The sequence below is a fragment of the Stegostoma tigrinum genome, chromosome 41, assembly GCF_030684315.1.
Source record: "Stegostoma tigrinum isolate sSteTig4 chromosome 41, sSteTig4.hap1, whole genome shotgun sequence".
Lineage (NCBI taxonomy): Eukaryota > Metazoa > Chordata > Chondrichthyes > Orectolobiformes > Stegostomatidae > Stegostoma > Stegostoma tigrinum.
Window position 1 is genome coordinate 3,238,420 of NC_081394.1, and position 15,491 is coordinate 3,253,910.

General features: G+C 48.1%; 1 protein-coding gene across 1 annotated transcript in view; it reads right to left on the reverse strand.

Moving 5' to 3' along the window:
* LOC125448406 (phospholipase A2 inhibitor and Ly6/PLAUR domain-containing protein-like) overlaps positions 1 to 15,262 on the reverse strand; it is a 118,417-nt gene extending 103,155 nt beyond the window's left edge. Inside the window, exons 1-3 of the mRNA XM_059641402.1 lie at positions 15,184 to 15,262; positions 12,671 to 12,793; positions 8,611 to 8,748 (exon numbers count right to left, since the gene is read on the reverse strand). Coding sequence (XP_059497385.1) covers positions 8,611 to 8,748; positions 12,671 to 12,793; positions 15,184 to 15,232 — 310 coding nt within the window. The 5' untranslated portion in view covers positions 15,233 to 15,262. The remainder of the gene's footprint in view (positions 1 to 8,610; positions 8,749 to 12,670; positions 12,794 to 15,183) is intronic.
* Between the last annotated feature and the right edge of the window lie 229 nt (positions 15,263 to 15,491).

Sequence of the window (15,491 nt, forward strand, 5' to 3'; positions counted from 1 at the left end):
TTTTTTTATTTGCCGTTTATCAAGGGCGTCTGTTCGTAAGATGCTGGTTAAAACAAACTTTTGCTGTAGATTCACTGGCACAACTCCAGGGAGAAGCGGGAGGTGGGAGACCCTGGCAGAGCAGAGAACACGACTTGGGGCTGAATACAGTTGCTTCAGATCAGCCTAAGGGAGAAACAAAGTGACGTAATGGAATATGGTTCCAGTTTGGCCCATTGCTGAACAAAGAGACCTTGCAGGGGGCAGGTACATAGTTCTTTGAAAGTGGAGTCGCAGGTAGACAGGGCGGTGAGGAAGGTGTTTGGGACACTTGCCTTGATTGGTCAGTGCATCGAGTATAGGAGTTGGGAGGGTCATGTTGCAGCTGGTCAGGACTTTGATGAGATAGTAGGAACTGCAGATGCTGGAGTATCTGAGATAACAAGGTGTAGAGCTGGATGGACACAGCAGGGCCAGCAGCACCAGAGGAGCTGGAAGGCTGATGTTTCAGGTCTAGTCGGCTCGCTCCTCTGATGCTGCTTGGCCTGCTGCGTTCATCCAGCGCTACGCCTTGTTATCTCAGGACATTGATGAGACTACTTTTAGAATACTGCACTCAATCCTGGTTACCCTGCTAAGGAAGGATGTTGTTAAACTTGAAAGGATTCAGAAAATTTTTGCAAAGATGTTGCCAGGACTGGAGTGTTTGAGCTATAGGGAGAGGCTGAATAGACCAGGGTAATTTTCCCTGGAGCACAGGGGGCTGAGGGGTGATCTTATAGAGGTTTACAACATCATGAGGGGCATGGATAGGTTGAATACTTAAGGTCTTTTCCCTGGATGGGCAAAGTCCATAATAGACGGCATAGATTTAAGGTGAGAGGGGAAAGATTTGAAAAGGGATCTGAGGGGTAACATTTTCATGCAGAGGATGGCGCGTGTGTGGAAAAGATAGAGGCTGGCACCATTGCAATGTTTAAAAGGCATCTGGACAGGTATATAAATAGGAGAGGTTTAGAGTGATATGGGCCAAATGCAGGCAAACAGGACTAGCTCAGTTTAGGATACCTGGTCAGCACGGACGCGTTGGGCCAAAGGGTCTGTTTCCATGTTGTATGAATCTGTAACTGTTGGTTGAAGGTTCAGTGCAGGTTTGAGATGTTTTGATAAGAAAACATTGATGACATCAGGAAAATTGTTTTCTGAGGAATCATAAGTAGGCCGCTCAGCCCTTCGTATCTGCACTGGCTCTCCAAATGAATATCATGACACCCTCTGGCACTTCCGCATAACCTTGCCCATTGTTTCTATTTAAGTAGTTACACAGTGCGCTGTCAAATACCCGACTGGAACATGCTCCTCTACATTTATTGCCAATGTATTCCAGACCAAAACCACACGTATGAAAAAGCTTTTTCCTCACGGCTCATTTACTTCTGCTGCAAATCCTTTTAAGTCTCGTTTTCAATGCTTTTACAAGTGGGGGCAGTTTGTCCCTACCTGCTCCAACCAGCTCCCTGAAGGTTTTGAGAGCGTCTGTCAGGTCTCTTACTCTAGTGACATGGTGACCCCACCCTCAGGCGACTGTCCGTGTGGGTTTCCTCCGGGTGCTCCGGTTTCCTCCCACAGTCCAAAGATGTGCGGGTTAGGGTGGATTGGCCATGCTAAATTACCCATAGTGCCCAGGGACGTGCACGTTATGGTGGATTGGCCATGGTATATTACCCATAGTGCCCAGGGATATGCAGGTTAGGGTGGATAGGCCATGCTAAATTACCCATAGTGCCCAGGGATGTGCAGGTTAGGGTGGATAGGCCATGCTAAATTACCCATAGTGCCCAGGGATGTGCGGGTTAGGGTGGATTGGTCGTGCTAAACTACCCATAGTGCCCAGGGATGTGCAGGGAAGGGTGGATTGGCCATGCTAAATTACCCATAGTGCCCAGGGATGTGCAGGTTAGGGTGGATTGGCTGTGCTAAATTACCCATAGTGCCCAGGGATGTGCAGGTTAGGGTGGATTGGCCGTTCTAAATTACCCATAGTGCCCAGGGATTGCAGGTTAGGGTGGATTGGCCATGCTAACTTACCCATAATGCCCAGGGATGTGCAGGTTAGGGTGGATTGGCCGTGCTAAATTACCCATAGTGCCCAAGGATGTGCAGGTTACGGTGGGATAGCCATGGGAAATGCAGAATTGCAGGGACAGGGTAGGGGAGCTGTTTGGAGGGTCGGTATGGGCTGAACGGCCTACCTCCATGCTGTACGGTTTGTTGTCTCCTCTCCAAGAGGAGCAATGCCAATTTCTCCACTCCAACCTCACAACTCACATCTGAAATCCAGAGCTTAGTGATGACCATGAAACCATTGCTGATTGTTGGAGAAAAGCATCTGGTTCACTAATGTCCTTTAGGGACGGAAACTGCCATCCTTACCTGGTCTGGCCTACATGTGACTCCAGACCCACAGCAATGGGGTTGACGCTGGCCAATTAGGAAAGGGCAATAAATGCTGCCTGGCCAGCGACACCCTCGTCCCGTGAATCAATAAAGAAAAAAAACCTGTAATTTTTCATCCCCTGGAGCCATTCTTGCAGGTCCCACCTGCAAATCCCTGGACAATTTAGCATGACCAATCCACCTGGGCTGCAAAGGAGGCTGTTCTCCTTACATGAAGCTTGAATCTGGCATCTTTGGCAAACTGATCTGAGGGAACAGGGCATGGAATGGACAGCTTGGATTTGGAATGCACTTCCCGGTAGCGGGACAGCTTTTGAACAAGGAAATCAGTAAATGCTTGGGAGGAAATCAATTTAAGGGCCAAGCAGAGAGAGAGAGCAGTGAAGTGGAATGAATCAGGCGAAGAGCCAGCACGGGACAACACGGGCCAAATAGCCTCCGTTGTTGAAGGATTCTCTGAGTGGGGTGCCTTTCTCACAACAAAGTGGATGTCGGGGTGTTGCTTTGGGTCTCACAGCATGTGAGGAAGCACGAGGAAGAATCAATGCATTTGAAATCTGGTTGGACCTCGACCCCTCAACAAATGGTTATCCTTCTGCCAGTCACGATCAGCTCCTTTCTGTCTGGGCTTTCTCAAACCAGCAGTGGGATTAGGCCAAACAAGTTAAAAATCCGTCTTGTGAATTGCCACAGGGCATTGTCCTACAATCAAGGCACTACATAAATGCAAGTCATTGTAGTTGTTTTGTGTCCCATTCTTGTCCATTCGATAGCCTAGATTCTGAGGCGAAGGGTAAGATGTGCAGGGGTTCCCAGGGATGACCCCTGTCAGAAGCATAGTCTTTAATATTCAAGCATAATGGTTCATTCACGCCATGGGTTGTGGGAAGAAATTTATATTCAAATAGAATCATAGAAACTCTATAGTGTGAAAGAAGGCTATTCGGCCCATCAAGTCCACACCGATCCTTTGAAGGGCATCCCACCCAGGCCCACCCTACCCCTGTAACCCTGCATTCCCTATGGCTAATACTACAGGCAATTTAGCACAGCCAATCCACTTAATGTGCACATCCTTGGACCATCAGTGCCGCACTGTCAGTGGGTCATCCTGAGGGAGTACCACACTGTCCACCCCCATCACCATATCCTTCCCCCTCATATGTTTATCCAGTTTATCTTTGAACGTCTCTTTACTATGCACTTCATCCATTGCAGTGCTGTAGAGGCTCCCAGTGCTGTGCACTTTCTGCAGACTCCCCCCGAGATCCCAATCGGATGTGTTTGTCATGAAGTTATATTGATTGATCCCGGTTCTGGTCTGGTGAAAGTGTTTCATTTGTTTCTGGGAAACAGGTTAGGAGTGGTCACCCGAGACATGAGATCAGCAGAAAGGACTCCTCTGTTTAAGATCTTACAAATTTATTGTCACAATTTATTACAGACCATCGGGCATTTACAAACGCTTGCATTTCCATCACCAAAAGCCTGTATCCCTTTCAATTGGAGTGTGAACCTTTGCAGAGATCTCTGGAGGATGTCTCAGTGCGATCAGACTGCCATCTCTGTCTCGCACACTTTAACCTCAAAGGCGTACCCTGAACTCAGCTGCCCCTTACGTTACTCCTTCGCATCCCGCACTCAGAGTGAATCTGCTCCCGTTCTTCTTCAAAGGCCCATTCTCACCTCAAACACCATTGTGTGGCTGAATTAAGCCAGTGTCCCCTCTAGATCATTTCTGAATTGCCCCCAGAGGTGGACTGTATGGCTGAGGTTCTTAGGAAGAGCAGGAAAGATCTCAGGGAAAGGGCAGTTGTTGGCTCTGGCACTGAGGGATGTCACAAAAGTAGGAAACGGCCCATTAGAATGCACCCACCCAGTATACACCCACATTATAACCTGTTAGCCATCCCCAATGATATCCGAGAGTCACGCCTCCCTGGCCAAAGCCATTCTGTGCCCACCAACACCCCACTGGGTAAAACAGGTGAATGAACACTTCCCCTGAATTACACATTGAAACAGAGCTTGTTGACATCACTTGCCTGGATGTGTAACAGATATTTAAACCGGATGTGTTGGCCCAGTGACACAGGGGAGATACAGAGACGCAGTGACTGATGACAGAGCTACAGAGTTGTGAATAACTCTGTTCAATTCCACATTCTTATCTGCTGTGGGAGAAAGTGACCAGAGGTTGGTTTAATTAAACAGTAAAGCTATTACGCGTACACCCCCGCCCACCCCCAACCCCAGCAATTGCCATTCCACATTTGCTGTGGGGAATATCAGAGAAATTAATTTGTCAACTGTGATTTCCTTCAAACCTGCATTGTAAAATGCACTGTGAGGCTGGATGAACACAGCAGGCCCAGCAGCATCTCAGGAGCACTGTGCTCCTGAGATGCTGCTGGGCCTGCTGTGTTCATCCAGCCCCACATTTCATTATCTTGGATTCTCCAGCATCTGCAGTTCCCATTATCACTTGTAAAATGCACTGTGGCATTAACATAAATTTGGGATTGATACAAGATCATGGGAAGAGAGCGGGACGTTGGGATTAGTTTAAGATTGATACAGGACTTTGGAAGAGAACAGGGCAGGAGGATTAGTTTGGAGATTGATACAGGGCTATGGGGAGAGAGTGGGGCAGTGGGATTAGTTTGGGGATTGATACAGGGCTATGGGGAGAGAGTGGAGCAGTGGAATTAGTTTGGGGATTGATGCCGTGCTATGGAGAGAGTGGGGCAGTGGGATTAGTTTGGGGATTAATACAGGGCTATGGGGAGAGTGTGGGGCAGTGGGATTAGTTTGGGGATTGATACAGGGCTATGGGGAGAGAGTGGGGCAGTGGGATTAGTTTGGGGATTGATACAGGGCTATGGGGAGAGAGTGGGGTAGGGGGATTAGTTTGGGGATTGATACAGGGCTATGGGGAGAGAGTGGGGCAGTGGGATTAGTTTGGGGATTGATACAGGGCTACGGGGAGAGAGTGGGGCAGTGGGACTAGTTTGGAGATTGATACAGGGCTATGGGAAGAGAGTGGGGCAGTGGGATTAGTTTGGAGATTGATACAGGGCTATGGGGAGAGAGTGTGGGGCAGTGGGATTAGTTTGGGGATTGATACAGGGCTATGGGGAGAGAGAGGGGCAGTGGATTAGTTTGGGGATTGATACAGGGCTATGGGGAGAGCATGGGGCAGTGGGACTAGTTTGGGGATTGATACAGGGCTATGAGAAGAGAGCGGGGCAGTGGGATTAGTTTGGGGATTGATATATGGTCATTGGGAGAATGCAGGGCAGTGTGATTAATTTGGGATTAGCACAGGGTGAGGGAAGAGAGTAGGATCAAAATAATATTGATCTAAATAACATCTTTCATAAATACAATGGGCTGAATGGCCTATACACACACTGGGATCAAACATGACGTAGGCATAACTGCCACAGAGCAAGTACCGCAATAGAATAGATACTGTACAATGAGCTGTGGGAGGGAATGAGCTGGGAAAGGTCTCCCAGCAGGAGATCGAAGGGGACTGTAAATCTTTTGACAAGAGGGTTTGACCGCACTGAGCATGTTGGGAATGGCCCTCCCTCTAGGGAACCCTGGTTCCACCCACAGACCCCTGCTACCCAGCCGAGGAGAGGTGAAGAGTGAAGGGTTGTGTTTCAGAGCATCAGACGGAGGAAGACCAGGGGTAGAGCAATGCTGAGGGAGGCACTGACTTGGGTTGGGCCAGAGGTGGAAGTGGTTGTGGGGCCAGGAGTGGTAGATCGGGTGAAGTTCCGTGATTCGAAGTTACACATGCCGTCCTTGCAGCAGTAGAAAGCCGTGGACGGCACGTAGTTGAAAAGTCCAAGAGCGGTAGGATTTCGACAGAGGAAGTCAGAAGCACAGCCTTTCATCACGAAAGTCCTTGGGTCCACTGTTTGGAGTAAAGGAAGAGCCATCAATTTGATACCAAGAGATGGAGAGAGAGAGAGAGAGAGAGATCATCTCACCCAAGTACCCCATCACCTTCCTCAACTGCTGAATGACCAATCACTGCCCGGGAACAGGAGGAGGCCATTCAGCTCTAACCCCAAGGGGAAACAAGCCCAGTCTGTCCGACATTTTCCCAACAGCACACACCCTCATTCCAGGTAACAACCCAGTTGGTCTCCTTATTGATGGAAGGATATGACTGGATTGGGGCTGGTTCAGAGGAGGCTAACTGGGTTATACTATACATAGTATCACCCTGCAGAAATGAACCATGGCATTCCTATTCGGTTCAGTTCCTCGTGCAATGAAGGACAGCATCCCATGGTCTTCTGGATTACATGCCTTACCTGTACCTATAGAGACACAGGTGCTCCAACACATGGGTCCCTCTGCACTTTGGAATTGCACGGTCATTCTCCATTTAAACAGTACTCTACATTTCTCTTCATTTTCCCCAGAACAACTTCTGAATTATCTACATTACATTCTGCCTGCCAGATTTTTGCCCGCTCACCAAACCTATCTATATCAGTCTACACCTGTCAATTTCAATGGAGGAAGGGCTGAGCAGCCTCTTTCTGTCCCATAAAATTCACCGCATAATGTTGTTTCTGCAAGAGAGGTGAGGTGGCGACTAAAAACCCGAACTTACGCCCTCTACTGTGGCCCGATGTGTGGATACAGCGGTCCTGTTGTCCTTTGCATTTCTCTGTCTCCCTTGTGTTATTGCACCCGATCTCGGTAACAGCATAACACGCGTGGCATTCCAACCCGTTCAGCGTGCTGTTCTCGATGTCTGAAACGCAAACAGGCAGCAACGTGAACCAGTCCCGCACTTCGGAACGTTACAAAGCATTGGACTCTACAGGCAGGATCTCAGAACTGTGCCCACTAAAAGTCACGTGGATTGGAAAAGTTGGGATTGTTCTCTCTTGGAAAGAGAAGTTCAAGAGGTTTGATAGAGAAATTGTGTGACCAGTTGGAACTCTGCCTCAGAAAGAAATGTAGGCTTTGAATATTTTTGAGACAGAGACAAAGGGAATCGTGGGTTATCAGGGTGAACGGTGGGGAAGGAGAAAACAGCGAAGCTCCCATTGAATGGTGGGCAGAATCAATGGGCCGAATGGCCAGGCTCTGCTCCTGATTTTCATATTTGTATATTCGTAGAGAGGTGCTGATAATAATGCAGAATGGATCGAGAGAAACCGAACCAATTAGTGGAAGGGTCAAGAACCAAATGGCTTAAAGTGATTGGCGAAAGAGGCAACATGCTCAATTTTCAGAAGTGGGTGTCACTGTCTGGGCCAGCATTCATTGCCCATTTTGAATTGACCAGAGTGTGGTTAAGAGACAATACCATTTGCAGCAGGGTGAGACCAGGTAATCATAGCAAACACAGAAGGACATTACTGACCAGATTAAATTAGATCCCCTACAGTGTGGAAACAGGCCCTTCGGCCCAACAAGTCCACACCACCCCTTGCAGCATCCCACCCAGACCCATTCCCCTGTAACCCACACACCCCTGAACACAACGGGCAATGTAGCATGGCCGATCCACCCTAGCCAGCACATCTTTGGACTGTGGGAGGAAACCGGAGCACCCGGAGGAAACCCACGCAGACACGGGGAGAACGTGCAAACTCCACACAGACAGTTGCCCGAGGCTGGAATTGAACCTGGGTCCCTGGTTCTGTGAGGCTGCAGTGCTAACCACTGAGCCACCGCGCCGCCCCAAGTTCCGAAGAGATAAAATAAGGGCGCAGGCTTCTCAATGAGGTTTGTGGGGAGTGGTCGTGAGAAGCGATAGAATGCAACTGAACGTGCACAGAGCAAGTTCACGATGCATTGATATGACAGAGTGGGCAGGACCTTCATCTGTCAGGTACTTCCCGACAACAGGAGCCAGTTTTCGTTCCTCATCAAAGCCAAACTCAAGAATGTTATGAGTGATTCACTGCACCTCGGAAGGGACTGAGACAAACTGCCTGGTGTTCCATAAAATCCATTGTGGTAATTTGTGGAACGTCCCGAATTCATGACCCGAGTATCTGTGAAAAATTAACTCCTTCTGTTATGTTTGAGGGTCTGACTTCTGCTTTTGGCCTGCAAAGTTTTGTGGTGGTAAACACGCTCCTCCACAGCAGCCCACCTCCTGACGTCTTGCATCATGTCCGTGTGCCCTACCTGGTTTGACATCGTTGTTGCAGAGGCTGGAGCTGCAGCAGGTCGTGTGCACATAGTGGGAGATCAGTCCACTGTTGAAAGTAACAAGGCCAAAACACCCTCCGCAGCCACTCACAAGGTACGTGCTGTTTTCATTACCTAACGGAGCAAATCGTATCATGTTACAGCCACAATGTCACTCAGAGTCAATAAACACAGCTTCAGCCTATGGGAGGCACAGTGGCACAATGCTTAGCACCGCAGGGACCCAGGTTCGATCCCACACTCGGGCGACTGTCTGTGTGGAGTTTGCGCATTCTCCCCGTGTCTGCGTGTTTCCTCCCACAGCCCAACAGACGTGCAGGTTAGGGTGTATTGGCCGTGCCAAACTGTCCCGTAGTGTTCAGGGGTGTGCAGGTTTATGAGGGGATGGATCTGGGTGGGTTTGTTGGGCCAAAGGGCCTGCTTCCACACTGTGGGGATTCTACAATCTCTGCACCACCCACAAGGTTGAGGGGTGACCATCCAGAAGTTCATCAAATCATCAGGGGCACAGAGGGGTGACCATACAGAAGTTCATCAAATCATCAGGGCCACAGAGAGGGTGATTAACCAAGATCTTTTCCCTGGGGTGGGGAGCATCTAAAACCAGAGGGTGTAGGTTTAAGGTGAGAGGGGTAAGATTTAAAAGGGGCAACGTTTTCACACAGAGGGTGGTGCGTGTGTGGAACGAGCTGCCAGAGGAAGTGGTGGGGGCTGGTACAGTTACAGCATTTAAAAGGCATCTGGATGGGGACATGGATAGAAAGGGTTTAGAGGGATGTGGGCCAAATGCTGGGAAATGGGACAGGATTAATTTAGGACATCTGGTTGCCATGGACAAATATGCCTGTAAGGTCTGTTTCTATGCTTTGCACAATTTAAAAAACATAAATCTATCTCTACATCCTTCATCAGCTCCTATAATGCATCCGATCTCTGAAAACTGTTCGCCTCCAACAAGATAGCCTAACCATCGACCCTTGACATTCAATGCCACTCTTATCATATCAACATCTTGGAACTAATGTAGCTCAGAAACTGACATGAGCAGCCGTAGAAATAAAGTGGTTACAAGAGCAGGTCAGAGGCTGGGAAGAACTCACCCCCTGGCTCCCCAAAGCCTGTCCCGCCATCAACAAGAGACAGGTCAGGAGCGTGATGGAGCTGCCAAACTTGCCCTGGATGGGGGCAGCTCCAACAACGCTCAGGAAGTTCAGGACAATGCAGCGCCCGCTTGATTGGCACCACACCTACAAACATCCCACTTCCTCCACTACCGATGCTCAGTAGCAGCAGTGTGTACCATCGGCATGACATGCTACAGAAATTCACGAGGGCCCCTCAAACAGCACCCATCAAACCTCAAGAAGAGCAGGGAAGCATATGCATGGGAATGCCACCCACTGCATTCCCCTTGAGGCCATGCGACATCCTGACTTGGAAGTATACCACCCTTCTGCCATTTTCGCTGAGTCAAAATCCTGAATGGAACTGTGAGTGTGCCAACAGACCTATAATGGGTCAACACTCATTGTAGTCTGAAGAAAAATCCTTCCAGTCCGGACAAACCTCTGCACCCTCCCCCCACCACCCCCCTCCACTGCCCATTATCTGTTAGCTCCCGTAGCAGCTATCTCTGTAACCTTCCCATCAGATATCCCTGCACACTCCATCAGCCCGATAACACTCTCAGCTTAGAAACAGCCCTCCAGCCCCTAAAACCCCCATTCTGAACTTCTCCAGACCACACATCCCTCCCTACCTCTGCCAGCACCTCCAGCCCTTATGACCCTCATTATCTCTGTAACACTGTAAGTCGTTCCCTATATCTGTCAGCCCTTCCAGCTCCTACACCCCTTCCTATATCTGTAACTCGCTCCAGCCCCAGCACCCCCTCCCTATCTCTGTAACCTCCTCCAGCCCCAACACCCCCTCCCTATCTCTGTAACCTCCTCCAGCCCTTACACGCCCTCCATATCTCTGTAACCTCCTCCAGCCCCTACACCCCTTCCCTATCTCTGTAACCTCCTCCAGCAATGACACCCCCCCTATCTCTGTAACCCCCTCCAGCCCCTACACCCCCTCCATATCTCTGTAACCTCCTCCAGCCCCTACACCCCTTCCCTATCTCTGTAACTTCCTCCAGCCCCTACACCCCCTCCCTATCTCTGCAGCCTGCTCTGGTACCTACAACATTCCCAATTCCTGTCCCTCCTACAAGGCTTACAAGTTCCAAGATCTGTGTTTCCCTGCATTTCTGACCTCTTGTCCATTCCCTCGCTCTTTCTCTCAGAGCATTTGGATTTTCCTTCTTCAAAAGGCATTGAATGAAGAATGTTTTAACCTTTCTTAAGGCAGAAGTAGATGGAATCTTCCTGACCAAGCGGGTGAAAGGTTATTGGGGAGATGTAGAGATGTAGAGTTGAGTTTAAAATCAGATCAGCCATGATCTTAATGAATGGCCGAGCAGGCTCGAAGTGCCGGTGGTCTACTCTTGTTCCCTGTTCATACGTTCGCTAGTACATTCTACGAATCTCACTGGTCTCCAGCTGACAGCTGAGCTTTCAACTGCCCCAGGCCCTGAGCTCTGGAATCCCCTCCCTGAGCACCTCTGAATGTCCTTCTCTCCATTCTTTTGAGGTGCCTCTTAAAACATGACCTCATTACTGAGACTTAGATATCTGCTATGTATCTTTGCACATGACTCAACGTCAGAATTCTGTCTAAGCTGTAGGAGCAGAGTTAGGACAATCAGGCCATTAAGTCTGCTCTAATGCTCACTTCGATTCCTGCCTTTCCTCCCCAATCCTTGATTCCCTCAACGATTAAGAATATTTCTCACCCTTGTCTAGGCTTAATGATCCAGCCTCAACAACCCTCTGTGGTAGAGAAATCCACAGATTCACTGCATTTTGAGAGAAGCATTTCCACCTCATCTCTGTCTTCAATGTGTGATCTCTTACTCTGAGGTAATGCCCTCTGCTTCTGGACTCTCCCACAAGGGGAAACATCTCTGCATCTGCCCTGTCAGGGCCCCTCGAGAATCTTATTTGTTTCAATAAGGCTTCCCCTCATTCTTATTAAATTCTAGTGAGAACAAGCTCAACATTTTATTCATTCATGGGATGAGGGCATCGCTGGCGAGCAGCATTTATTGCCCCTAGGGAGTTAAGAGTCAACGAACATTGCTGTGGGTCTGGAGTCACATGTAGGCCGGACCAGGTAAAGATTGCAGTTTCCTTCCCTAAAGGGCATTAGTGAACCAGATGGGTTTTTCCTGACAATTGACAAGGGATTCGTGGTCATCTTTACAATGTTAATTCCAGATATTTATTGAATGCAAATTCCACCATCTGCCGTGGCAGGATTCGAACCCAGGTCCCCAGAACGTTATCTGGGTCTCTGTATTAACAGTCCAGCGGTAATACCGCTAGGCCGTCACCCCCCCTGCTCAACCTCTCCTTGTGAGACAGTCCTTCCCTATCTGGTATTAGCCTAGAAACTTTATGTGGACTGCAAATGTGTTGTATCATTTCAGCAAAGCCTCCCTAGGTCCATGCTCTTTAAAGACTAGTAATTCCATTTGCCTTCCTTATTACCTGCTGAACCTACAAGCTAGATTTTAGTAATTCATGGACATGAACTCCCAAGTCCCTCTGTTCTGTAGCTTTCTACAGTCTTTCTCCATTTAAATAATATTCAGCTCCTCTATCCTTCCTGCCCAAGAGCATAAGCTCACATTTCCCCACATTATATTCCATCTTCCGAGATTTTGCCCACTTCCCCTCACTTGTCTGTAACTCCTTGCAGATTTTTTTGTGTTGTCCTCAGCACTTTCCTTCCCATTTACACTGTACATTCACTTTCCTCATCCAAGCCATTAGTGACGAATAGCGAATGAAATCACCGATAAGGTTAATTGCAATCATATAAAACAGTTTGAGCTTTTCTTTTACATTAAAGACGCTCGATTAATGGGTGTTGCTGTTACTGAGTCATCCTAATGAAAGAAAAGCATTCGAGATTGCTCTGTACTTACCAATTAAAGTGTTGACACTGATTGATCTGCAAGTGGAGTGGGTTGTCCTGTTACACTCTATCGTCGTGTTCAATGCACAGTTGCCTCTCAGGCTATTACAGCTGTGACATGTCAGTGAGTAACCTGCAACAAGCAATGAAAATGTATATTTTAACTCAAATCTGGGAAGTGGGCGCCTCTAAAGACCCAGTCCCTAGTTGCCCCTTGAAAAGGTGTTGATGAGCTGCCTTCTTGAACTGCTGCTACAGGTAGACCCACAACGCCACTAAAGGAAAGACAGTGACACTGGCAGAAAGGCAGTATATTTCTGAGTCAAGAAACTCAGTGGCTCGGAGGGGAACTCGCAAGTGGTGGCTGCCCTTGTCCTTCTAGATGGAAGTGGCCGCGGGTTTGGAAGGTGCGATCTAAGGATATTTGATTAGTTTGTGCAGTGCATCTGTGGGGTGGCACGGTGGCTCAGCGGCTGGCACTGCAGCCTCCCAGCACCAGGGACCCGGGTTCGATCCCACCCTCAGGCGACTGTCTGTGTGGAGTTTGCACGTTCTCCCTGTGTCTGCGTGGGTTTCCTCCGGGTGCTCTGGTTTCCTCCCACAGTCCAAAGATGTGCAGGCTCGGTGGATCGGGCATGCTAAATTGCCTGTAGTGTTCAGGGGTGTGTGGGTTATAGGGGGATGGGTCTGGGTGAGATGCTTCAAGGGGTGGTGTGGACTTGTTGGGCCGTAGGCCTGTTTCCACACTGTAGGGAATCTAATCTAATCTTGTAGATGTTGCTCACTGCTGGGACTGAGCGTCGGTGGGGGAGGGAGTGGGATGTTTGTGGATTTGGGGCCAATCGAGCGGGGGCTGCTCTGTCCAAGATACTGTTGAGTTGATTGCCTGCTGTTGGAACTGCACTCATCCAGATAAGTTAGATGCAATAACAATAAACTGAGGCTAATGATGTCTTTCAATGCAAGAAAATAGATCTCCAACAAAAATAACACATGAATTAATGGAGACAAACATTTGAAAGTGACCAAGACGAGGATCTAAATGAACGAATGAAAATGTGCAATTTGAAATTCTTCATCAAAGTTTTGGATTCAGTGTGAGATCAGATCAATTGTAATTCATCTTCTTAACACATAAAAAAGGGGCAAAATTTACCTCGATAGTAGGAACTGCCGATGCTGGAGAATCTGAGATAACATGGTGTGATCAGAGATAATGGGAACTGCAGGTGCTGGAGAACCCAAGATAAGAAAGTGTGGGGCTGGATGAACACAGCAGGCCAAGCAGTATCTCAGGAGCACAAAAGCTGATGTTTCGGGCCGAGACCCTTCATGTCCTCCTAAAATCCTGCTTGGCCTGCTGCGATCATCTAGCCCCACGCTTTGTTATCCTAACACGGAGTGAAGCTGGATGAATGCAGCAGGCCAAGCAGCTTCAGAGGAGCAGGAAAGTTTGACGTTTTGGGTTGTGACCCTTCTTCTTCAGACTAAGAAGGTTCTCGACCCGAAAGATCAAACTTTCTTGCTCTTCTGATGCTGCTTGGCAAAATTTACCTACAATGTTTTCACAAGCTATAGAATAAAGCATCTCGCAGTGCAGACTGAGCAACATAACACCAGGAGCTACCCGATAACATTGTTACTGCGCATGGTGTTCGACAGTCAAAATTAATTGAATTAGTTGGCCTTAAATTGGTGAATATTAACTGCCCACCAAAGTAGCTTCAATTAGACATCAGGTGCAATTACAGATAGGCAATAAATGTTTGTTCAATCAATGATGATCACAGAATGACATAGTACACTCTATCCACATTCCCACCAACAAAACAAATGATTATTGCACATACACGCACATAAATGTGGGTTGCTGCAGATAAATAATTTTAATCAATTGGCTGTCCTTCCAAATTCATGACAGTCACTCTAATGCTGCATCAAACCACGTCCAGACCATTTCCCAAAACAACCATGCAACTCATCTGCAAATCTAGTGAGGCAGGAGTGAATTTCTCAACACTTGGTGAAAGACACCCACAGAAATAATATACCTAAACACATAATCTCAAAGGGCTCATCGCAGTGTAATTGTATACAGCAATGCTAAACTCTCCATGGACTCACGCACCCTGCAATAACACACACTCACACTCAATCCCCACACTGCGGGATATCACTCTGCAATAACACACACTGACACACAATCCCCACAGCGGGGGATATCACTCTGCAATGACACACACTGACACTCAATCCCCACATGGGATGTGTGGGTTCTGGGGCTGAATATCACTCTGCAATAACACATGGTAGTCTTGCACATTAGAAAATTTGGAAACTGCAAGTAAAAAGTAACAATACTCTCTTTCCTTGGCTCAAACACTGGATCTAACTCGACCAGAGAAACCAATTCCCTGTTTCAGTCAGTCTACTGTCTCTGAAATGGATATTTCCATGTGAAAAGCTCTCAGTGAGAGATTTGACAGATATAGAGAACAGACAGGGACTGCATGCAGCGTTTACCTTGTGTGACCAATATGGTGAGTAGCACTGCTCCAAGTAGGATCTTCATCTTGCTGACTGTCTCCCTCTGGACTTCAGGATCTGCTGAATCTATTGGGAATAGAGAAACGTTATTACTTTTATAGGCTTCATGACATCAGAGGAAGATGGAATGAAAAAACAACCAAACAGAACATGAGCCAAATAACTAGAGCAGGACCCGCCCTTTAATCAAACAGGCTGCTGCTGTTGATGTGACATTCTGGTGCGGTTCCCCTGTAAAACCCCAGGCACAGGTGGCACCTGGGGCAATGGAAAATGGAGCTGGC